Source organism: Vanellus vanellus (genome assembly GCF_965231255.1).
Source record: "Vanellus vanellus genome assembly, chromosome: 2".
Classification (NCBI taxonomy): domain Eukaryota; kingdom Metazoa; phylum Chordata; class Aves; order Charadriiformes; family Charadriidae; genus Vanellus; species Vanellus vanellus.
The window spans coordinates 30,764,062-30,789,363 of NC_138906.1; the positions used below are offsets into that span (position 1 = coordinate 30,764,062).

General features: G+C 36.0%; 1 protein-coding gene across 6 annotated transcripts in view; it reads left to right on the forward strand.

Annotated features, from left to right (window-relative positions):
- PHF14 (PHD finger protein 14) overlaps positions 1–25,302 on the forward strand; it is a gene marked incomplete at its 5' end in the record, with an annotated part of 172,270 nt that overhangs the window by 452 nt on the left and 146,516 nt on the right. For 5 of the 6 annotated variants that reach the window (XM_082499539.1, XM_082499538.1, XM_082499540.1 and 2 more), the window contains 3 exons: positions 279–389; positions 11,361–12,010; positions 16,805–16,949. In XM_082499539.1, the coding sequence (XP_082355665.1) occupies positions 279–389; positions 11,361–12,010; positions 16,805–16,949 (906 nt within the window). Of the gene's footprint in view, positions 1–238; positions 390–11,360; positions 12,011–16,804; positions 16,950–25,302 lie in introns of those variants that run through there. The other variant, XM_082499537.1, reaches the window with a different exon arrangement.

Genomic DNA, 25,302 nt, shown 5'->3' on the forward strand with positions numbered 1-25,302 from the left:
GCACCGATGCCCCGCCGGGCAGGCGGCTCCTGGCCGGTTAACCGTGGGCAGACCTTTCCGGTGTGCCCGCCGCCGGTCCCCCCGCCCCACCTGCGGGAAGGAATGTCTCCGGGACCCCGGTGCCGTGTGCCTCTGCCAGCAGCTCGTGGGGCGGTGTGGCGGAGACTGCCCCTGCCTGTCACGGCCATTCTGCCTGTCCTTCTAATTTAAATATCTTTAACGACGCTGAATTCTCATTATGCCACCTAGTAACGATACTATGCCTTTTTTTCCTGCAGTGGACCGCAGTTCGAAGAGGAGACAAGTGAAGCCTTTGGCAGCTTCGCTGCTGGAAGCTTTAGATTATGATAGCTCTGATGACAGTGATTTTAAAGTTGGAGATGCTTCAGGTAAATATGCTTCCTCGTCTCCTCGGTTCAGAATTATCTCATTTTTATTTTATGGTTGCTCATTTAATTTATGGGAGACAGAATGGTATTAGGGAACTGTTGGTACTTGGAGCCACTTGAAGTTCAGTGACCTGATTGGATAACTGGAAATTCTTATCCTCCAGATAGGAAACAACTGATTAAACAAAACATCCATACAATACTTCAATTACAAATAATTTTTTCTCAATGGAAAACTCGTGATTATCAAACAAGTTTTGGCAGAAGCATTTGAGTAGCTTCTGTGCTGACTGCCTTAGCTATTTCTATTGCTTTTTATTTCTTCAACATAGAGATAATTTTTGAAATATTCACTACATTTAGTATTGAAACAAGAACGTTCTAAAGCTGTTTTGTTTTGAATCAGGCTGGATAATAGTTTGTTGCGGACTTAAGAACTTGCCTGTTATTCAAGGTTAATTCCACTCGGTGAGTGAAAACCTTAAGCAGAAAGATAATCTGTTCAGAGTTTTATTGGTTTTTACAATAGACAAACTTAAGGTGTCCATTGCAATAGCTATGCAGAAAGGTGTACGCATTTCATACTGAAAGGAAATCCTTGCTTCAGAGTGTTGCTGTTCTGCAGTCTTTTCTATGTGCAGATTCCGTTATCTTAGTGAACATCCACAGAAACTGAAAGTAAACAAGATGACAAAATAAAATGAATAAATTCAAGCATATTGGAGGGAAGGAAAAGAAGGGGCAGGACCATGTTTGTGAATGAACTGCACATTGGATGTTCTGTAGCATACGCTCAGGGAAATAAGCAAAGAGATGCAGGATGTGTAAGGGAAGCATTACGACAGCTTGTCAAATAACTTTGTTATTTCTGCACTGGGGATGCTGATCTATGTTTTCATGTGAATCTATCTTGCAAAAATATTCCCAATCTCCATTTAAAGGCTTATTTTTTAACATCTGGTAAGCTCCTCCTTACTAATAAACTTAAAAATGCTTAATAATTATTTCTCCAGTGCCAGTTTTACAATATGCCCTAATGCTCCTTGGTTTTTTTTTTTGTTTGTTTGTTTGTTTTTTTTCCATAAGCTTAGACATATTTCCCTTGGTTGGTATGGTAGGAGCAGGCTGCAGTGACTTAAGAGAGTAAAACTGATGTTACCATTTCATGCTAAGATTTTGGGGGGCTTGTTTCATTTACTTTTTTAATCTTGTTTTGGGGATTTTTGGTCCTTTCTTTTAAGGGCACTGCATTTTGTAAAGACAATTTGCCATAAAAGGAAATGATTTTTAGTTCCCGAAGAAAATCACCCTATTCTGGAACAGTAGTGTAGGCAGGATTTAAGGGAAAAGGAGAATTAGAAATGGAGTATGGGAGATGGACACATAATTCAGAGCAATATATTATTTGATTAGAAGACAATTCATTAAAAATAATGAATAAAGCTCCCTGCCTCCACTATGTCTAAATGCAGAGGGTTCATGTGTAATTTATATCCTCTTTGACTTTTAGGATATTGTATGAGCACATGGTGGGGTTCAGTGTCTATCCTTGATAGTGTTTCAATCTCAGTTTCATTTTGAGGAAGTTGGGTGGGTTTTCCCTTAGAAAAGCAACAGTAAATTGAAACAAGCATATGAGAAAGACCCAAGTTCTACTTTTAAAATGTTCTTCTAATTAGTGTTTTGTGTTCATATAACTTTGTTTTAACATCTCAGAACCTGTATCGGTCACTTTTGGTAGAAATCAATGTTCTGTTTAATAAAATTTAAAATTTAGTGAAAATACTTTGAAACAGCGGCAGAGTGACATTTTATCCTATATTCAAAGATTTTCAATGTGAAAGGAGAAAGTTGTGAGTGTTTGGAGAAGTTGGGGAATAGAAAGTTATTAGACATATGATTTCTAAAGTTGAAAGAAGAAAGAAACATTTCTTATCTGTAATACAAGTTAATTGAATAGCTGCAGGATATTTGAAACAGAACATCTGTGCTGATTTAAAATGAAAATGGTATAACATAGCCTAAAATTTGATTGTACCTGGTCCATTTAGATTTGGATTTGAAATAAAGGGACTTTTTTACACACACACCCATATCCATAAATAAAATTGACAATTTCACAGTTGTGTGTATATATATATATATATAAAGAATATGTGTGTACCCACACAAGCAGCCCTACTAGACAAGTTCTGGATTGTTGCTAATAGGAAACAGGTTTTCCTTTTTTTCCCACTGTGGATTCAGCTTTCAAAGCATAATGTGTATACCTCCGATACAGTCAGGGCTGTTGCTTTTTCTGCTTTTAGTGACCGTTGAGGTCTCTCCCTGTGCAGCCTGTTGCAAATCAGTGTTTGGTATTTGTTTGAAATCAGAATTTCATTGCATAGTTTGCTTACAAAGGGAAATAAATGTGACAGAAGGAAGAAACAATCTTTCTAAGTTGAAAATGACCATAAATTCTACTCATGCACTCAGAGGAGTCCTGTAAGTATGGTAATTCCACAGCTCTGCAATGTATGTTTATTTGATTCACATGCACACATAGGTGTTTAAAAAACAAAACAAATTTGAAAGTTAAAAGTTAAAGAACTTTTTAAATACTGAACTAAAAGAATTCCGAAGTTGTTTACTCCCTGATGATTATGTTGCATCCATATGTATGAGCTTTAGGATGTTAAGTGGTACGTGCTGGTAGATGATATTGTGCAAGTCTAGGAGGACTGAGCCCTGAACATTTAAGCTTTTACACATCTTCATTGTTCTATCAGATTTCTGGGAATGTGAGATGCAGTAAGGATTTGAGAAGTTAGTATTAAGTACTTTTAGGAAGGAATCGGCGTTTCTGAATTCTTGTATTCAGAGTCCTGATGCCTTGGTAGATTTTTTCATTACAGAAAATATTTTAAACACCTAACTTCCGTTGCCACTAAAAAAAATCCATAGAAGATATGGCCTTTACTTATAATGTAGTTAATTTATTTTCTTTTGGATTTAGGTCACACCAGCAGGCAATTACTGCCTTTTCCACTTTAAAGATCTCATCATTCTGACATCTCTTTAGGGAAGCTGGTTTTAGGACTGTTATATTCTCATATATTTACTTAAAGTAAATAGTTTTCAGGCTAGTGGGCTTTTCATTGTGTTAATATTGAATTAAGTAATTTTTTAATGGCTTCTCTTTTTCTATGTAATAGAAAGTAGTAATGCCATTTTTTAAAGTACTGTATTTTTCTGTTTTTTACAAACATCTTGAAATATTGTTCCTAAAGTAAGAATTTCATATGTAATCTTAATGTGGGATTAATCAAAAAAACTGTCCCTTTGGAATCAGAGCATACAAATATGTGAATTGAAATGATGGTACTGTAATATACTTAACTGAAGTTTTTTAATTATATGTTTCACAATACAGATCAGTTATTTGAAGTTTTGCTTTTAAGTTAACTAGAGCATACTTTGGTTTTTTGGTTGTTTTTTTTTTTCTTTTTTTTTTAATTCTTTTTTTTATTTATTTTTTCTGAGAGCATCTGGAGATATACTGATGCCAGAAATCAGTGTATAGTTGTAGAGTAATTCCCAGCAGGATTCCAAAGCAACAATCTACTACTTTTCTTTCCTTTCATCGGTGAAGTCGGTCAGTTTTGGCAGCTCATACACTGAAATTGAAATGATGCAGAGAAATGTAGTGAGATCTCTGAACAAGAGGGATGTGTGAATTTAAGAACTGGCTCTCTATCTCAGTGTAGCTGAGAAGAGTGTAGCTGAATGCTGCCTTCAAGAACTGGATTCCATCACTGCTTCTGCTACAAGTCTCCTAGACTCAAATTTTTAGACATTTGTAAATATTTGTTCTTTTGGTGTTGAGTGTGTAGCCTGACTTGCATAAATATTATGTACTGTTATTGCAATTGAGGTCAGTAGGAGCTCTGTTTAAAAAGTGTAATGATCTATATAAATGCTTATATTAGGTATTCTGAAAAACCTATGGTTTGATCTAGAAATAAAAAATTGCAAATATCTCTATCTTTCTGTAATTTGCTTCGTCTTAGCACAATGGAGATTCCGCTTTTGCTTTCCTGTACAGGATGTTGTAATATAAAGACATGTTTGTGAAGCACCAAAATGCTGTAGTGATAAACACTACTGAAACATTGATGAAGAAGCTAATACATTTGTTTTTGAGAATAAACTTAAATTATATGCAACAGAAGAGCTGTAGGGTGTTCCAGTAGACAGTGGAGGTAAGAAAAAATATTGAATGGCTAATTGTTTGTAAATTATCACAAAATTGCACAATCTTAGTTGTTAGAATCATTTCAAGCCTTGACTTTGCAACTGTAATGTGTATAGTCCCTCAGAGTGGAATTTGCAAGGGTTTTTTCCCATTGAGAAAATGGAAAATATGGGCATTATGCTCTCTTGGGTTATCTTCATCCCAAGTGAGATCTTTTATCTGTACAGATGTCTCCCACTTGAAGTAACACTTAGGAATGACTGACAGGTATTTTGAACTTGCATTGTCTTTAGGAAACACCGAGATTTCTGTTCTTCTGTGTGTTTACTGACAGCAGAGAAGTAATGTAACAGAAATCTAGCCTTTATTCCAGTGTCTGGGCAGAGTGGATTTAGTGATGGGGTGGCATTGTTTTTGTTTTTCCCATACTCTTTGTGCCTTGTCTTTCCAGTCTGTCTGTCCCTTATGGAACCGGTGCTCATTGGTTCAGCGTCATTCTGCTTGTGCAGACAGTCTTCAGCAGGATTTTCGTGGTCTCCTACTTTACTACTCCTACTTTACTTTCTCTTGCATCTCCTCATTTTTGTGTGTTTGCCCATCCCTTGTGTATTTCCTGCCACATGGAAAAGATTCTTTGGCGCTTGATTAACTCCACCTTGGTGGGATGGTCAGTTTGTAGCCTGACCACCTCTGAGAGTCTAGGCGTGCCTAGTGAGGGTGGGATGTTTGGAGTGTTTCTTGAGCATATGCTGGTTACAGTGGCTCAGAGACTTAGACTTAGCATGTCCCAGACACATGTTCAATTGTCTTAGGGATGTCACTTCCCTGGTACAAGATGGTCTTAGGTGTTTCTGGGAAAAGTATCTATTCTAGCTCACTACTTAATAATTTGTATTGGAGTCTAATATTAAGGATTATTTGTGCAAGCAATGTGCCCTTGTTGCCAAAAAGGCCAATGGAATCTTGGGCTGCATAGGGAAGAGTGTGGCCAGTAGGTCGAGGGAGGTCATTCTCCCCCTCTACTCTGCACTGGTGAGGCCACAACTGGAATACTGTGTCCAGTTTTGGGCTCCCCGGTTCAAGAGGGACAGGGAACTGCTGGAGCGAGTCCAGCGAAGGGCAACTAAGATGATTAAGGGCTTGGAGCATCTGCCTTATGAGGAAAGGCTGAGAGAGCTGGGACTCTTTAGCCTGGAGAAGAGAAGGCTGAGGGGAGACCTTATTATGGCGTACAAGTATCTAAAGGGTGGGTTGAAGGAGGATGGAGCCAGGCTCTTTTCAATGGTTCCCAGTGACAGGGCGAGGGGCAATGGGCAGCAGTTAGAACATAGGAAGTTCAGTTCAAATCCACGGAAACACTTCTTTACGGTGAGGGTGCCAGAGCACTGGCACAGGCTGCCCAGGGAGGTTGTGGAGTCCCCTTCTCTGGAGATTTTCAAGACCCGCCTGGATGCAGTCCTGAGTAATGTGCTCTGGGCAATCCTGCTTTAGCAGGGGAGTTGGACTAGATGATCTCTAGAGGTCCCTTCCAACTCTGAAACTCCGTGATTCTGTGATTTAGGACGACAGCTTTGCTGAGGAAAGTCATGGTGCATGCAATACTTTATGCCAAACAAGTAAGGCTTCATAATGTTAAAAACAGTTGAGGACAATGTCTGAAACGGGGAAATGCCAAGCAAATTCAGGAGGTAGGATAACCAATTCCATCAGTGTTATAATATTGTAAGTAAGGCAGTTCCCAATGACTCAGGTCAAACTTGGCAACCTTTAGTTTTGAGTGCTATTATGACTTGAATAGACATCTACTGAAATGCTGTGTGGTAGAATTACTGCTTGAGTTGAAGTGAGGAAACTGTTTAATAAACAACTTTCATTTATGTTCCTCTTCCATCCTTTCTTCTATTTAACTAAATATTTGTCTTCTGAAAGAAGTGTACATGGATCAGTGATCAGTTTCATTTCCTACTCTGCCCAGGCTACATATGCAGTTAATACAGAGTTTAGATACTTTTTTCCAAAACTTTATTTGAGAAGTGGATTTCTCTCCTTAGAGCAGTAATATCTTAATCTACATTGGTTTGGTTTTGTATGTTCTTAATTATGTTGCTTTGGACAGTTCTATTTTTTAACTGCCAGCATTACTGACGTTGAATTGCCAGTAGCCTGCCAATGTTTAATCATCATACTCAGCAAAATAGAATAGAAAGCCAGTGGCGTGTATCTAACTGATGCCAGATTCTCTTTTTTTGAAGTTATGTTGAAAGTAAAGTATTAAGCCTTTTTAATTCTTGCTTTCAGTATAGTTATATCGGTCTTAGCGTAATGCACCTCTGTGGCCTTAGTCTAACAGACAAATGTGATCACGAATTTACCAGTTACACAACTTTGCCTTTGGCAGTTAAAAAGTTCATATTTTCCATATATGATCTAGGTTTTCCTGCTTTATTTTTACATTCAGTTCTTAATATCAGAACTTTCTACTTAGTTTAAGCATTTCCTTAAGGTATTTTGAGTCTTTAAAATTATTTGCAATTTCTAGATCAGGTGTATAGGAAGTACAGCTGCTTTTACACATGTTTAGTATAGCACATGCGCAAAGGAGTTTTTGTGACTCTGGAGCTGTTCTTGTAAGGAAGTTTATGGGCAGAGGCTGTTGTTGACAAACAATTTTTGCTTGTGATTGGGAGAATGAGCTTAAGGGACTGCTAGACAGGGTGGTGGTGCTCGAATGGCTTTAAACTCCAAAAGAGTTATCCTCACCTGTAGCCTGGTTTTTGTTACCACCTTCAAAAAGAGGGTATTGTGAAGAACACTCTGGGCTGGATGACCTCTCACATGATGCTTATAGATTATTATCAAACAATATTATTTAGTAGGAATAATTTCAGACATGGAAGTTGTTTTCTGTATTGCATGCTCAGTTTTTCAGGTTTTTCCATCCTTTTCAGTGTTCCAGGATCCTGGGTTGTATTCTTTGTATGTAGCTTTAAGCACTTGGGTAAGACTGAACCAGACAGGAGTCAGTGCAAAATAAAGAACTTGGCAAAATTATGCCAGATGCTTCTCTTCTGCTGTCTGGAGTTGGTTAGGCTTTGTTAGTGGAAGAGGCAAGCCTGAAATCGAATCTGTGATTTCCTTTAACTAGTGTATCCTCCAGACTTCACTTAAAAACAAGCAATAAAGCTGTTTTTTATAGAGCTGCTTGTTAAGCTAAATACTGCATTGAAGAATCAGCCTGTCTTCTGTGAGTAGGTGGCCATGTACTTATGTAGTGTAGCACTTACTCTCTGTATACATGGATTTTCTTAGAATGTAAAAAAAAAAAAAAAAAAAAAAAAAAAAGTCACAGGGTACCATCTTTAAAGTTGCTTGTAAGACGGTCCTGCAAAACCCTAGGAGGATTTTTTGGCTGCTGTAGTGATTTCAGTAGCATGTCCCTGAAGTCTTGTGCATAGTACATATTATACAACGCTCCACAGCTGATGTGGAGATTTATCTTTGTTACACTTTTTTTTTTTTTTTTGTTAATGCTGGAGCATAATGCTCTGTCCTGGAGAATTCCTCTCCGAATTACCCTCTTTAGGTTAGACTGCCACCTGCTGTTGTGCTCAGTAGAGCTAAAGATACAAGGTGTACAGAAATAAACGATGCCTTTCTCACAACCGTTAGCTCTTATATTTGTTCTCAGTGGAACTCTATATTCTTCACTATTTGACAGTGTGTCTGGCCCCATCTTTCACTGAGAGTAACTTGACTTCTCTCCCATAGGGAATGACATGATATGGTTGCCAATTTCAAAGACCCATTCTTTAAGAATTTCTTTCAAGGAGAAAATTGTATACTACAGCCTCTTCCTAAGTGAAAGTGCATCTGACAGAAGAACACCTGCGAAAATAGCTGTTATCACAGAATAGCTCTTTCAAGAGAAGTACCTATCACGGTGGATGCATTCAGACAGAAGAGGGATATCCCTTACTATAGGTGTGTACATGCATGCCGAAAGGAGAGCGCAAAGCATTATATGCAGGAAGAAGGCAAAGAGAATTTGAAGGAGAGAAGTGAATGAAACTAACATTTATTTGTTCCCTGCTTTATATTGTTTGCATGGCATAAAGCAGCTAGAGAGTATCCTCAATGTTGTAGTATTGATATGCAAGAATCACTGTTGGTAATTTAGAGTGCTGTTGAAGATCAAACTATACCCAGACTAAGATCTCCCCCCCCCCCCCCCCCAAATGAAGTGGAAGCTTAAATTCACAAGAAGTCTAAGCATATTTAGAAATGGAACAGCACAATTAAAGCATCCAAACAAATTACTGTCATGGAGTTGTGGTGGGGAAGTAAAGCAAAAGAAAATAATATAAGGTAACTTACAAATCCAGTTAAATAAATTTTAATGTGGCAAAACCATGTACTACCTTATTTACAGTGAGATAAGTAGTGCACATTGGCACTCAGAACCTGTGAAATGAGATACTAAAATACATTTTGCTTTTAAATATACATATGGCATTTAATCTATAATATAAATGTCTAGTATGAGAGTCTAGCTTTAGGAGTTACTTGTAAAGTATGAGACTGTAAATATCATAGAATGGTTTGGGTTGGAAGGGACCTTTAAAGATCATCTAGGCCAGCCCCCCCTGCCACGGGCAGGAACGTCTTCCATTAGATCAAGTTGCTGAAAGCCCCATCCATCCTGACCTTGAACACTTCGAGGGATGGCGCTTCCACAACTTCTCTGGGCAACCTGTTCTGGGGTCTCACCACCCTCATCATAAAAATTTCTTCTTTTTGTCCAATCTAAACCCTACCTTATTTCAGTTTACAACCAGTCCCCCTTTTCCTGTCACTACAGGCCTTTGTAAAAAGTCTCTCTTTCTTAAAAGTCCCCTTCATATATCAAAAGGCCACAATAAATTTTCCCTGGAGCCTTCTTTTCTACAGGCTGAACAACCCCAACTCTCAGTCTGTCTTCATAGGAGAAGAATTTCAGCCCTCTGGCCATTTTCATGGCCTTTCTCTGGATCCACTGTAACAGGCCCATGAATATGTATCCAAAGAAAGCTATTGTAATGTAAAAATAATTTTTTAGATTGCTTATTAGTTAATACTGTTTTTTTCTTTCTTAGACATGCCTCAAGAGTGTTCTGCTATTTCAGAACTTCAGTTAATTATGTTGTACTTCTATTACTACCATTAAGGTTGGTAGGCATAGGGAAATGTCTGAATTACTCTTGTCTCAAAAGACTGTACAATAACTTGTGTTACTGTATTCTTTTTTTTTTTTTTCCCCTACTTCTCTAAAGGTTAGAAAGTTTGCAGGAGACTTTTACTTTCTATTAGCTTCTAAGGGGATTGGTAATGTTAATATCCCAATCAGTAGTAGTGCTGATGGATTATTTTTTTTTTTTCTAATGTTGATAATTACATAATCTGCTTATCAAATACTTCCACATATGGGTATATGCAAAAAAAGACAAAACGGACCATTATATCGAAGTAACAACTGAGTTACCGGCTAGTCAGAGACAGTGTTCTGTGGGGTGGAAATAAAGGCTGTGTGAAGTGTGGAGCACACTGGCCCCATTGTTTATTTGGCTTTATGCAGAGATGGGTATGCGCAGAAATGCTCTGTGTAAGGTGATACTGAGTGGTGGGGCTTTTTGTGCGGCAACAAAAGTGACTAAGGATTTTTTTTGAGTTTGTAAGCATCAACATGTTTCTTCCTTGCATGTATGTGACAGTGCATCAAGAGCTTGATGACGACTCTGAACAAACTCGGAACTGTAGCCATTGCCTAATTGATCCCTGTGTTGGATCAAGCAATTTTGTATTTTCTTGTTAATTTTAAAAAATATTTCCTGAGTTTTTCTTCATTAAAACTAATACTTTAAATGAAAAGTAGTAGGTGAGTATAAGATGAGAGATAGTCAAGGCGGTTGATGTTTATAAAATTTAACAAGTTTGCTTGTCATCTTTTTCAATAATTTTTACATGTACTTTATAGTACAGATGTCTTATTTTTGTGATTTTTTTTTTTTCATACAAGTCCTCTTCTGTTCCTTTCTATTGCACAGATTGGTCTGTGTTAATTAATAGAAATAGTGACTACACACAGAACATGAGTGGTATAAGGTTATAATTTATGCATTGTTGTGCAGCTGCAACACTGAATGAGGCATAGCTTATGTGGGATTAATAAATGGAATAACATTGAAAATAAAAAGAGACCCCAAACCCAGAAAAGCAAACCTGTACTAGAAATGAAGGTGTGGGAGTATCCATACTTTTGTCAGTACTTGTTACATAAACTCTTTGCTTTGTAATTTTAAATTTCTTCTATTGGGTAGCTATTTTAATTTGAAGATTTAGAAAACACCTCCAGAAATTAAAAAATGGAATGCTCTTTCTTTAAGATGTGACTTCACATGGAAATTATTCTGTGCTACTGCTTATTGTTAATATGAACTGCAGTTCAAAGGAACATTTAACGTTCATTTAATAAATTCTGCCATCTTTTTTTTGCCATCTTAAAATGCACTCATGTTTAACAGATTCTCAACATACCACTCGAAATAGCAGTATTTGGACACCAGCTGAAAAAATAGGTGGAATACCTTATGAGGGAGGAACATGCATCATTCTTTTGTTTAACAACTTGCTTCAACAGATTTTATTTTTGGGGGTACATTTGTGTCGGAACTTTTTTTAAATTTTCATATGCTCAACAGATTCTGAAGGAAGTGGTCATGGGAGTGAAGATGCATCAAAGGACAGTGGTGAAGGTTCCTGTACTGAATCAGAAGAAAATATCTTGGAGGAGGAACCAGCAGAAGAGAAAGTAGAAGAGCAACAGCCAAAAAGCTCCGCTGAAGAGGAGGTGCCAACAGCAGACAAAGAGGTAATTAAAACTGAAAAGAAAGAACAAGAAGATGAAGAAGAAAAGCCAAAAAGGAAGAAAGAGAAAGAGAAAGCAGCTGAACCGGATGCTGTGGCTGATGAGCAAACAAATGAACCAAAAAAATGGAATTTGCGCAGGAACCGACCTTTGCTGGATTTTGTGTCGATGGAAGAACTAAATGATATGGATGACTATGATAGTGAAGATGACAATGATTGGCGGCCTACTGCTGAGAAAAAAAAAGGAAAAAATGCACTGCGAAAAGAAGGGAGTGATGGAGATAATGAGGATGATGAAGATGATGGGAGCGGAAGTGATGAGGATGACAATGATGAGGAAGGTAATGAAGAAGATAATAGCAGCACAGCTAGTGATGGAGGATCCAAGAAGAAGAAGAGTAAAGTTCTTAACAGGAATAATGCAGATGATGAGGAATTGACAAATGATAGCCTGGCTCTTTCACAAAGCAAGAGTAATGAGGTAGTGCAACCAACTTTCTATAATATATCTGTTGACAAATGGAAACTACTCCCCAGTAGCTATTCTGTTAATTTGAAAAGTTAACCTGTTTGGCTGGAATTGTGTTTACAGGAATAAGTGAAGCAACAAAAATGTGCTAAATAGGCACTGCATATTAAATAAACTTGCTTGGACCATTTGGCCAATCTAATACCACTAAAGTCAATAGAGAGACTTCTCTTGGCTTGGGGGTGTTGGATTAGTTCTAAAGCAAATGGGAAGTCCAGTATGCAAATCAACATGTATTAGCAAGACTTTTAGTTCAGTTGCATATCTGTAATGCTCTAAAAGTTAAAAGCATCTGTGACATACTCATGTAATAGCTAAATGATAGGTTATCCTTTACCCTAGCCCTTCTTTGTGACAAACATCAAAGTCTGAACACTAAGTTCACTGTTAGACGACTTCTAAGTAAAGACATATGCACACTGGGTTCAAAATCAAATAGGATAATCATGATAATTTATGTTGGGTTTGCTTATAATTCTCAAAAATGAAGTGATTTCTTACAGTACTGAAAAGCATTTGGGAGCTATTATTGATATATTAAATATCTTCTAATTGCAGAATGTGGAAATTACATGTTTAGTGTTTAATAATGCAACTTTTTTTTCCTGTGCACAATTACAGTTGCCTAAAGGTTGTGTCTCTGGAAAATTTAAGATACTAGGTTGTCAGGGTGTCTGACTTCATGTCCTGCAGTAGCAAAATTTTTAGCAAAGTAAAAAGAGTTGCAGTAAAATCTACATTAAATTTTCAGGAAATAATTGCAATGTCAACGTGACATTTGATAAATAATAGTGGTATGGCACTAGTTAAAGTTCTGCTGTTCCATTTAAGCTTTATTGTAACGTGTAAAATGACAGGGAACTAAACAGAGTATTTTGAAGAATCAGTTGTCTCCGTTTCAGATACTTTGTTATGTATTGTATGTATATATGATTGCAAACAAGCTGTGCTGTTTTAATTACTAGTAATAATTGTGATTGGAAAAAAAAGCATAATTCTGTGGTTTTTTTTTTTTTTTTTTTTTTTTTACTTTTTTTATGCACATCTTTCATTGTCTAGCTCTGTAATTCTAGTGTTGTTACTCGTATTCTCTTGACTCCGGAGCTGAAAGTGCTCTACCAATACTGATGATCAGAACTTCAAATAGAGATAGGCAACTTTCTTTTGGAGTTGTTCTCTTTATCAGGATGGAGAAGTGATTTTGCATTCTCAGGGATATATTCTTGAATACATCCATAATTTCCATTGACCTGGAAAATTACGGCTGTTTCAGAAACCCAGAGCTGCCTCTGATGTATCTTTTGTGAAACTTCTTAATATGCATGGACCTCAGAGTGTGTTCTTGCCTTGGATTTAGGACATTGACCAAAAGATAAAATGAAAATTTGAAGTTCAAATTAGAATTTTGAAACTGATAATTTATCTTTACTGCATGTAAGGCAAAGTACTCTTTATGAGTACTTCTTTAACAAGAAGTATTGCAACAGTGAGTATCTGTACACTGTATTATCGACTGTAATTTTTAGATTGATACTCACCTGTATTATAACAGTATACTGTCCACTACTACAATATTTTAAAATAAAATAGTAAAATAAAAATAAAACCCATCTAGCAGACAAATCTAGCAAAATCTCATTACACTGCAGAACCTATGTTCTTAGAAGAACAGGTGTGTGAATGCATAATTCATTTATGAAAGGATGTTCAGGTGGTTAACTCTGAATGTGTAGTAGTGTCCTTATGTATTCTTCCTTTCCTTACTTTTTGGGGGTGGATGTTGGGAAGGGTGGTGGGTGTGGGTTGTTTGCTTTTTGTTTCTGTGTGCTTTTTGTTTTATTTTTTTCCACATTTTACAAAAATATTTTGAGGTCTGGATATACTGTATTTTAACCTGTGTTGTAATGAAATACTATTTGCTTTTCTACTGTATTAAGCACAGAAGACAAACTTAGCTTTCTTTTCTAAGGTCAAGCATCATTAGTAGATAAACGGTGCTTTTCTGTTTCTATAATTGCTACCACTTTATGGGATTCTTCTGTTCTCAGTGAGTGGCTATTTTATTTTTTTAATTTTTGTTTATTCCTTTTAAGTTAGAGGTATATAGGCATATATCTTGAAATGCTCGCTTTCTTCATTAACAGCAGAGAAATGGGAATTACATAGTGATTCAGCTGAAATGCTTTCTCTCACTTGGGTAGGGAACAGGACTTGTTCAGGAGTTGGCAGCAGTTACCATGTCTGTGTAAAAGTTCCCATGCTTTAGACGATTAGTGTCAGGTTCTGGGATGGGGTCTTTCAGGTGCTTACATGGACTGAGCAGGGGAGAGCAGCATACATTCCAGATCATTCCCTCTCCATGTCTGTGTAGAAAATTAAGCTGTTCTGGTGTTCTGTTTGACCTGTTGGCTGTTTTCCCATGAAGTAAACCATAATGGATGGGCAGACTAACATTAGAACCAAATTTGATGCCCTTCCATCATTGCTTGTTTCTTTTTTTTTTGTTCATGTTTGCATATGTTCTCACTGCCTAAACAGCTATTGTTATTTCAGTGTTTTTACAGTGCAATTCTGTTTATTTAATTTAAAGTAATAGTTTGGGGTTTTTTTTTTTTTGTTTGTTTGTTTTTTTCTTTTTTTTTAATTACCAGACCTCGGGCTTCTATAACAGTAGAGATCATAAATTTCTTTTAAACTTCTGTTAGTGAAGCCAATTAACAGGTTAAGTCAAAGGTACTGTCAGAAAAAGCTGATTTCTGTAGAGCTGTGAGATGCGTCTGGGAAGCCTGTGCCATTGCACAATTAATCTGCCAAAGTTAGGGAGTATCTCCTGCCATTTTCCTATCTTTAATGAGAATGGTAAGCTAAACGTGAGTATTTTGAGTAAAGATGGGCCACAGTATTTTTTGAAGAAAAAAAAAAAAAAAAAGGCAAGTTTCTTGCTTTCCTCAAAATGCTTTGCAACTTTGTCCTAAAAGGAGGATGTTGGAAGAATTGCTCCTTAAGTCTGAACTCTGTAGGGGAGAATCTTGTATTTTTCACAGTTAGTGGCCTTCCTGTCAGCAAGCGTGAGCGTGTGAATGGTTGTATAATCTTTCATTTTTACCTCTAGATGAGTGTTTTTTTTTTCTATAGGTCATGTTTCCTTACGTTGTTTAGAGAAAATGGATGGGAGATCCAGAAGCCTTTCCTAACTGCTAGAAGTGTGTTTGACCTTTCCTAGGTGAACCTTTCCTTTTACTTGAGGTAAACTATTTGAGCCCAGCTTTAGGTGGTAATGTTATTGTACCCCTTTATCTTGCTTTAAAATCAAGCAAAGATTTCCCCCTTAACTCAAAACCCCAAATACCTGCCCAGATAAACCGTAAATAGAAAGAGACTTCATTAATGATTCACTGAAAATTCTGTGCTTACTGCATCAGATTGAGAGGTTATCATGAAATAAATGCATAGATTAGTGCAAAAATTTAAGGTTCTTGAGGAAGAATACCTACTTCAGGTAGTGTTCATGATACTTTTAAGTGCTTAGGCTGCACAGGCACAATATTGATGCTATGTTTTGTATCGTAAATGGGGGTTTGGAATGAGAAAAAGATGTTTAAGAGGGTATCTTCTACCTTAATTTATTTTTTCTTTTGTGGTAGGATACCACAGCAGTTTGGGAATATTTTCAGATCTCTAATGTTTTGAATGGATGCCATTTAGGCTTGAACTGTCAGCCTCTGCTCTGAAACTATTACTATTTCTTTATTCTGCAATGATTATTTTTTAATAGTGTGCCTAATTTCACACTTCCCTACATGCCTTCATATCACCAATGAAAGTAGTTCAAGCTCAATGTTTTCTTTTAGTATAAAAATAAAAGACAACATATGGAAGCTGTGAAACTTTGCAGAAGAGACAGTGGCTGTATCTCCCAATGATAAAAATAAGAAGCCTAGATGGTGCTTATGGAAAAAAAAAAAAATTACATACAGCTTTATTTGGTATGTGGAACACTTCTCTGTGTTTCCTTCAGGAAATTCCCTATTAAAAGCCACATTCTTTTTAAGTGGTGGTGTTCACATTGAAGGTTCCCAAAACAGAGCAATGTACTTGTTCTGCAAATCCTTACTCCTGTACACAATCAGAAGAAAATAAGTTGTTACACCTATAATAAATCATATGGTTTTGCATACATAACAATTTGCATTACAACAAAACAGAACTGTGTTGAGTATTTGTTATATTTTATGTAAGTGAAGACTTGTCAGGCCTGTGTTAGCTGTTTATTTTCAGATTTTTCAGATCCATGGGACTTTGTTTTTTTTCTTCGAAGGTGCAGGTTTTAACAAAATGAAGCAACTTTTCTGAATAATAGGACATTTGAAGGTCACCTTTGGTGTTGGTGTTTGTTTTTTCTTTTAAATGGCTTCTTAGGTATGCATATTTGTTCCTTTTTGTAGAACATAAATGGTTTGAAGACATGCATGGTTCTGTCTGAGGAAATAAGACATTTCTCTGGCCTTTGGATCTTAACAGATCTCTAGGTATATTGAGATCACATTGTATCCATCCTTTCTCCTAGCTTCTATATTCGTGGATGAAGCGTTTAAATGTTTTGACAACAAAGGAGCTTTTATTCTTGTGAAAATAATTTTCCATTTTTTTTGTTTGTTTGTTCAAAATTGAACAAACAACAGTTCTTTTGTTTGTTTAAAATAAAGTTCTTGGCATAATCCATGTGTCTTCATTTTTCAATATTAGGACTCCTTGATCCTTGAGAAGTCTCAAAATTGGAGTTCCCAGAAAATGGACCATATTTTGATTTGTTGCGTTTGTCTTGGAGATAACAGTGAAGATGCTGATGAAATAATCCAGTGTGACAACTGTGGAATAACAGTGCATGAAGGTAATACAACCCTTCATTCTCATTGTGGGAGGAAAGCATATGCTTTGCTTTTAATAAAATGTTGACTTGCTTTCTTCAAAAGAAGAAGAAGCCTTTGAAGTCTAGCAGGTAATTTTTTGTAATACTACATGGATCCATTTTAGTGGTGAAACATCCACGTTCTACTTTAGCGAAGCAAATATAAGTGACTATGGGACAGGACATGGACTACAGATACCTATATAATGAATCACAGTGTGCAAATACTGGAGCTATATATTATGTTTTCATATCCTAAAGGATATTATATTAAATGTATTTTTGTTTAACTATTTCAGTACATGAATTTGACTGCATAACTGTGATATAAGATCATGAGAATAGGAGCTTTTCTAAAAGGAAAGGATTTTTTTACATATATTTTTGCTCTACCAAAAAGGCAGAGAGATGGGGAAGAGGAGAGAAAGGAAGTGTCCATGGCATTTAGTTATAAGTGAAAACAGCTAGCCTTGAACTTTCTCATAATTTTCACTGACAATTTGAAATGGGGAAATTTTAAAGTTAAAACGTACTCTAATCGTTGTTTGGCTAACTGCTTTGCAATTTAGTCTATATTTGTGTTATAAATGTGGGAGGTCAGGTTTTAAAGAAACACTGCTGGAGTAATTCTGAGGTGACCGTATGGAGTTTTAACAGCCTTACATGGCTGTTACATCTCTTCAGATGGAAGGTAGGGTAGATACTAACACAGACAGGCATAACTGTTTTCTTGAAAAACAATACCTTTTTTTTTTTCATTAATAAGGTTTCTTTTCTTCTTGTAGCATTTCTGATATCTTGTACCTCTTTAGGGCTTGACTTTTTTTTATGGTTTTCCAGGAATATGAGATAGGCTACTTCAGTCCTTGAAATTAAAGAAGGTAGGCTTTCATTCTTCAAAAGCATGAGGCATTTATTTACTATATGGAACTCCCATAATTTTAAAAATTTTTTGGAGCTGTTTAGCTTGCCTTTTCATGGAGGAAGTGCTTTTCTTAATCCCCTATTCCCCTTTTGTTTTCCATACTACATTGAAAATTGTTTCAAAACAGTATTTTTCATGCTTTGCTTAACATCAGTTACTAGACTGAGGATGGAATTTCTGTCCTCGGGTTCAGGTGCCTTATGTTAAGTGTCAACATGTACTCTAACTCCTGAACTCCTGTTTCGGTCCTTTGAAGAGCTAATCAGTCCTGTCAGTGGAGCTTAGAGACCAGTTTAGCTGACCTAATTTGTGATAAGCTGAATCACACTCTAGGTGCCTTTGAGGGCATTAGTTGGGTCTTCGTTGGCTATACAAGTGTTAGACTACTAAATTTAGCTATCTTGGTATGTCTGCAGAATTCCTTCCTCTGTGTCTGAAGTTTTTGGAAAGTAGTGTGCAGAATGTATTTGATTTGAGGTGCGGTAAGCTACTAAAAGTTAGTTTTATACAATCTTGATAGTTTTTTTTTTTTTTTCCCAGCACAGTCTAATAGTAACTCATGAGAAAAGAAAAATTGAATTAAAGTGTCTTTTGCTTGTAGTTATGAATGTCTATTTGAGAATTCGTCAAACATTATATACAGTCAGCACATCTAAACCCTAAAGCTGTGGGGCTCCCTGAAAAGTATTCTGTAAGGTTTATTTAATGATTGTACAGTTAGTCATGTCATGTTAAAGTGCAGAATGATTGTAATAGAAAAACAATCTTCTGCCTTTTTAGAATAAAATGATGGCAAATTTGTTTTTCATTCCAGAGGAGTTCCTTAAAGGTCCCCAAAAGATCACTCCCTCATTTTGTTTAGTAAACTAAACATTTGTTCCTACAAAATGTAAGATTATAGCTGGCTTTCCTCCACAAGAAAATAGTTCCATAGTTCAAAAGTCACTTGAATTTCAGTATTTCAAAATCTGTCGAAAACTGGCAGCAACTACTTTTATTTTTAAGGTGTTACAGGCAAAGATTCCGTATAGTCACACTGATAGAGTACAATGTGTGTGTTTCTTTTGTTGGTATTGCAACAAAGTAAAATAGATTAATTCAGAAGATTTAAATTGCTAGTTTATTCTGACAAGTTGTACAGACTGTACAAGCTAATTGACTAAGGATGTTGGTTAATTTTTCACACTTACGTTTGCAAGTTTAGCTGTTTACAATTTATTTTAATGATAAGTACTTAAAAGCATATGTAAAACAGTTGTGAAGTTTTGTTTGAATACATGAAGTCTTATTAAAAGAAAAAGCAAGCTGAGTAGGTGAAAGTAGTTATTGACTGTGATAAAAGTGTAAATTTCCCTGGCAACAAGCTGAACTTCAAATCTATGGTAAATGCAGTTTCAAAGTTTACTTGAAATTTTATATGTATGTTTCATTGCTAGATATGTATATCAATATGTAAATACAGTAATATAGTTTTAAGTAGAAACGAACTTTTATTTTGGTGTATTTTTTCTGTACTTTGATATTTTATAATGATAAGTGAGAGCAGGTACTATTTGCAATTGGAGCTTTTTTCAGTAATTTATTTAAATAGTTGCTTGCAGCAAATAAAAATTTTATTAAAGTATTTGGAACCTTTGAAGCTTTGAGTAATAAATGAAGACACAGACTACCATAAAGAAGTTGCAGTCAAGACGAAAATGCAATGCAACAATAACTTTTTGTTCCCGTTAGCTTAATCGTTCAACTGGGATGATTTCCAAATATAAATTGAGAAGTAGTTGAATAAAATAATTACTGTCTAATCATACAAACATTACTTGCAACCTCAAGAATTATTTTTTTAATTTAATAGAGGCAAGGTTTACTTTCAGTATCATTAGCTTTAATCTGTACCTCATAACTGTGTCCGCAGATCATGGACATAGGCAGTATTGTAAGAAGTCCTTTGTACTCCTATACACAGCTGCTTTGCAGTTTAAAAAATGTGTTGTAGTAATAAGTGAGTCTATTTTGTAAACGCATTGGAATCCAAGAATTTGTTCTTATTTTTTCGCAGGTTTCCTTTAGTAGGTTGCTTGCTGTGGCTGCAGACACCATGCTGTGTCCTGAAATTTCTTCTAATATTTGAGCTTTTGAGTTTTTCAGAAAATGTAATTTCTAGCACAGTGTTGAATGAAGAGGCTCCTATTTATGAGCTGGATAGAAATCGATGCAGTGAGGTTTACCTGTGTTTGCCTGCAGTTGCGAAGAATAATATGCCCATTTCCCATGAACTCATTTTGATACTTGGCAGTTGTCTTTTCCCTAGAATCTCAAACCCAAGATGCCGGTTATCTTGATATACGCAAGCAAAGCTGCTGGAATACCCCAGGGTTTTTCTTCATACTTTTTCTATGCAGTTTCAAGTTGTATTATAAATGAGTGTGTTTTCTCTGCTTTTCTATAGCACTGTAGTTGTTTATTTGGAAGGAAGTGCACTCCTTTCACACCCTACTGGTGTCCCACCCAGGGACCCACATAAATGATGATATTGGTGATTTGATTATTCTTTCCCTGTAGACTTTATTTTCTCTCTCCTTGTTGACTATTATAGAAACTGTTTTACTTCACAGGGAGGGGTCTTATACCCTTGGCTTGTGCCTTTGTGCTCTGCTGAAGTGGAAGTTTCCATCGACCACAGAACCTTTCAGGTGACTGGAAAACGTTTTTCTGTGGTGGCCACATCTGTATTTAATACGAAGTTATTTACTAGCCGTGAAAATGCTGCCCTTGAGTTGAGCCTACTTCTTCTGGCCCCCGGGGCTCTCTTCTTTTCCTGGGGGAGGCTCTTGCTCTACTTGTAGCTACTATTCAGAGGGCAGGTCCCATGTGATAGTTTTGCCCCTTCAAGCTGAGCCTTCCAGTTGCGATCCCTAAGTAGCTGCATGCCAAAATAGTTGGCAAGAATCTGTTACCCTCTTTCAGAGAATAAGTTAATGCTGCCTTGCGTTTCAAGTCAGGCAGGGTCTAGATCTCCATTCTGCCTTGCTCTGGTAAGTTTTGGCTTTCCTAGCACAAGGTAGCTTATCGCTGTGCGGATGCTCCGTTACTCGTGCACCTGGGTACACGGTACTGGCGCCTTTTCTTTTTCGAGTACCTGGTGTAGCAACTGCCCGTTCAGTCATGATTTGTATTCCTTTTTGTTTTGCTCGCTTGCATTAATCAACTTTTACATGAGGTCTATTTCCATGGGACACGAGGGGTGATAACTTGTCTGGGAGCAACTCTGCCAGCACTTATGTGGAACACAGCAACATGGCCAAGAGTTAGAGGGGGACTCTGATTCAGACCCCAAGTCGTGGACCCTTAATAAATACTTTTACTTGCCGTATTGACAAGTTTTGAGATTGCCAGAAATTCATTTTCCTTTCCAATGCAACTGTTTGCTGTGTGATGTTCATATCACCTGGATGGCCTGCACCACTTGTCCAAAACCTGTCTTTGCTCTGCAGATACGTGTCCAAAAATCTATGGACTTTGTGGAGCAAATAACTCTTTCAAAATGACAGAAATCTGTAACTGCCTCTAAAACTGCAAAAGTAGCATGCATGTAATGCTAATTTAATACCCGCTTTTATACTTTGCATTCATCTTTTATGTCTAAACAGTCTGTAATTAATTAGTAAGTCCATCAGTTAAAAATTTGTTCTCAATTCATATATCAACCTATTTTTTTTCTCTAAAAAAAGGTAAAATGTTTATGTTGCTAGGGAAAAAATCTTATTGAATTTATAGTAGTACTATTGCTTTTCAGAGTGTTTACTTCTGTGTGGAGATAATTCTGATTTCTTTTTATAAATATCTTCTTTGGGCACTAATCTGTCATTTTGGATAAACGCTTTTGTGTTAAGACCTTGTAATAGCAGGACACCCCCAACTGCGGTGTCAGTTTTTTTGACATATTGATTGCAGCATGTCTGAAGAAAATGTCTGGTGCGTATCATAGCGTATGCCATAACTGTAGGTAGTACACTTGCCAGCTATTGCCCTTGGGTTAGTTGCTGTGAATTAAATGAGAGAAGTTCTACATTTTAACAGCTGTTTCTTTTCCATCCCCTCTATTTGTTTCTTACTTTATTGTGATGTGTATGGCAGAGAATAAAATTTCTCTTGCTGAAAGCAATAGTGCAGTTGCCATATGTGTAGTAGAATGTTTTTGCATTTTAATTTTGCTGCTTACCCTGTTCTGCTGCTGTCTGGTATGAAAATTCATTTTGTGAAATCATGTACTTTAGTACTTTCCATTTACTAAGTAAAAATACAGGTCTGAATTTATGATGCGTGAATTGATTAATGTCTTTATTCTAAACTGTTGATCCAATTAAGGATTGAATGTAACATTTTAAATACTGTGATCTCGCAGCATTTGCCTTTGCAAACCTACAGTTTACGTTAAAGTTTATGTTTGCATGATCTTTATAATAAGATCGTGTTTCAGAGTATATGTAGATGTAGTTAGTGTATGCAGATGTTCTGTTTGACTGGCAAAATATTGCCGTCCCAGAGAGACGGAGGAACAGATGCAGCCAAGGCAAGAATTAGGTCTCTCTTCCCGTTTCCCTCCATGGTATAAATTTCAGAACAATTGTTTTAATGTTCGTATTTTAAAGTGTTTGCAATTTCATTTTAATGTCAATCACATAAAAAATAAGCTATTGACAGTACAATGACTTTAAAATCAGGGAATAAAAAAGTTCATTTTCTGTATAAAATGACATATATTCGATAGACAACTTTGCTGTAATCATAATATATAGATGCAGTTTGTGGAACAGTAAATGTTGTGAGAGTTTTAACTTCTTGACTTTCATGTGTTAAAATTCATAGGTTAATATACTAAACCAGTTTCATTGTTTAGGATAAGAGGTATTTAAGGAGGTGGCAGACATGGAGTTGTGGTACAATAATCTAAGAATATACAAAATGAGGATTTAATGAACTTTAGTTGAAAAGTGGATCTCAGATATTTTAGAGATCCAAAATTCAGAATTTTTGTGAACGTTAAGGAAAGGCAGCATGAATTTTAAGCAAAGTGTTTAAAAGTTTTTTTTTTTTTTTTTTTTATTTTCTTCAACATATTTTCCAGTCAAAGGGGCAGGCTGTTGATTTAATGCCAAATAGGTGAAAACAAAAATAGGTGCAGTGATAACAACTGAACCCAAATATATCGTTTACAAGATTTGTATGTTTTTCTCTGTTATCCTTTCAATCCGTAGGTAGTCATACCATCTACACAACTGTGGTGCTTTTAAAAAGAACCTAAAGATTACCTCCTGACATTGCTTTGGAGATTTACTTGTAGCGAACCATTATATTGCTTTCTGTTCCAACACCAGCAATTCCCAACAATTCATACAGGACAGTTGGATTGGACACCGTTTTCTTGCTCATGAGCTTACCTGTTTAATAGTAGAATGGAAAGATTTATCAAGCAGCAGCTTCATATCTGCATGCCTGTGCATTTTCAAGAGTCATTAAAATAATGCTTTTTAAAATTTTTGTTAGTAGGACCAAAATGATTCTTTCACATAGGAAAAGAAGGAAGACAGTAACTCGGCATGTTAAAGGATCCTAAAATGATGTATTTAAAGAGGCGGTTCTGTGTTACAGATAAAGGAATATTATCGTGGTAAAAATACGAAAATACATGCTGTTTTTAAAAACTCTGAACTCTTGATCTATACATTGTAACTTTTCAGACAGATTTGGGCAAAAATGTATTTAGATTTTTTTACCAAGTGCCTTTTTTACTGTAGGTCTGATTTAGTACACAAAAATTCAATTATAGCCATGCAGGAGAATTAACTTCTTTTTCCTCCCCAGTTTCAACTTACTAAGGGAACTATGACTCCCTTAGCATGACTATCGTAAAGTTACTTGAAATTGGATGATGAAACCCTCTGAAAGTGTGCAAGTTCATATTTTTCATTGGTGTTAATTGATTTCATCTACTTGCTTGAACGTATTTGATACAATCTATCAACAATTCTAAATTTTAAAAAAGTGTGTATAGCATTCTGTTGTTTAAACATATGATGTTAATCTGATCAAAATAGTTTTTCTTTTGACAGTTAGTATTGAAACTTGTGATAATGACAAAAAATGAAGTCAGTAAGTCAGTATGTTGAGAAATTTTGACTTTATGTTTTTTTTTATTATTTGAACACTACAGATGCTTACTAGATGAGAAGCATTCCTCAGCTTTGCCAGGGTTTTCATTATGGTTGCTAGTTAATAACCAGAAAGTAGATTTCCATTTAGTGAAAAGCTCTGAGGTATTAAAAGTTTTTTGTTTCACAGTGTTGGAACAATTCTGACCTACTGCAGTTAGGCTGCAGAATTCGTCAATATCTAGTACAGTAAGTACTGTAATGTTTATATATAGAAGTGGAGCAACTCACAGAAGAGGCTGAGGTATTTATTACAGAATAACTACTACCTGTGACCAGAGCACTGGCTATGGGAGGATAGGTTAATATCCTTGCTCCGGTTTGGACCGGGCAGAGAGTTCAGACTCTTTCACATCCCAGGTGAATGCTATAATGATCTTCGCTTTTCATTGTTCCAAATACACTTACTTGGGCTGAAATTCAAAATTGAGCAAAATTGATACATTGCTACAATAGACTTTTGTTCTGAAACTGCTTTTGCTTTCATATCTCAATTGAAATGAAATAAAGTAGGTTTTCGTTCCTTGTACTTTTGAAAAACAAACATTACATCTGCTCCTGTACACATCTAGCATCTTAATGTCAAATGTCATCAATCTTTAAATCAGAACAAATATATTTTGTCATTGGTTATTTTTTTGTTCTATTTTGCTGTTCTTGAATCATGAAAGTTTTATTATTTAAAAATTGAGCTGTTCATAATTTTTTGCTTCATTATGTATTTTTGGCCTGCGAGGAACTTTAACTGCTAGTTTTCTTACAGGAATTTAATTTTCTTCATACTGTTTTTTGGTGTCAAAACCACATGCAAGATTTGTCATCTCACTTACAAATTCTAGTTTTACAGACATTTCATGCATACAGCTGTTCAACAGATTTGTATTATCCATATAGTTATTACATAGATGAAATTTGACCTCTCCTTTGGTTTCTGTTATCACTTAACAACCCAAAAGCAGCAAATATATATACTTATAGCAGACATAAGAAAAATTTGAGGTTAAAATAGTTGTGTATCCTTAGCAAAAAATACAGCTTAACAAGTGGTTTCTAATTAATTTTGGGACTCAGCTCTTAATGTTGCTAAAGATTATTAGATCAAATTAAACTTCAGCTTGCTGGGTCCCAAGACTTGGGGAGAAATTATTTATGGTGCGTTACCTAATTACCTGTTTAAAAGCATTGTTCATAAAGCTGAGTT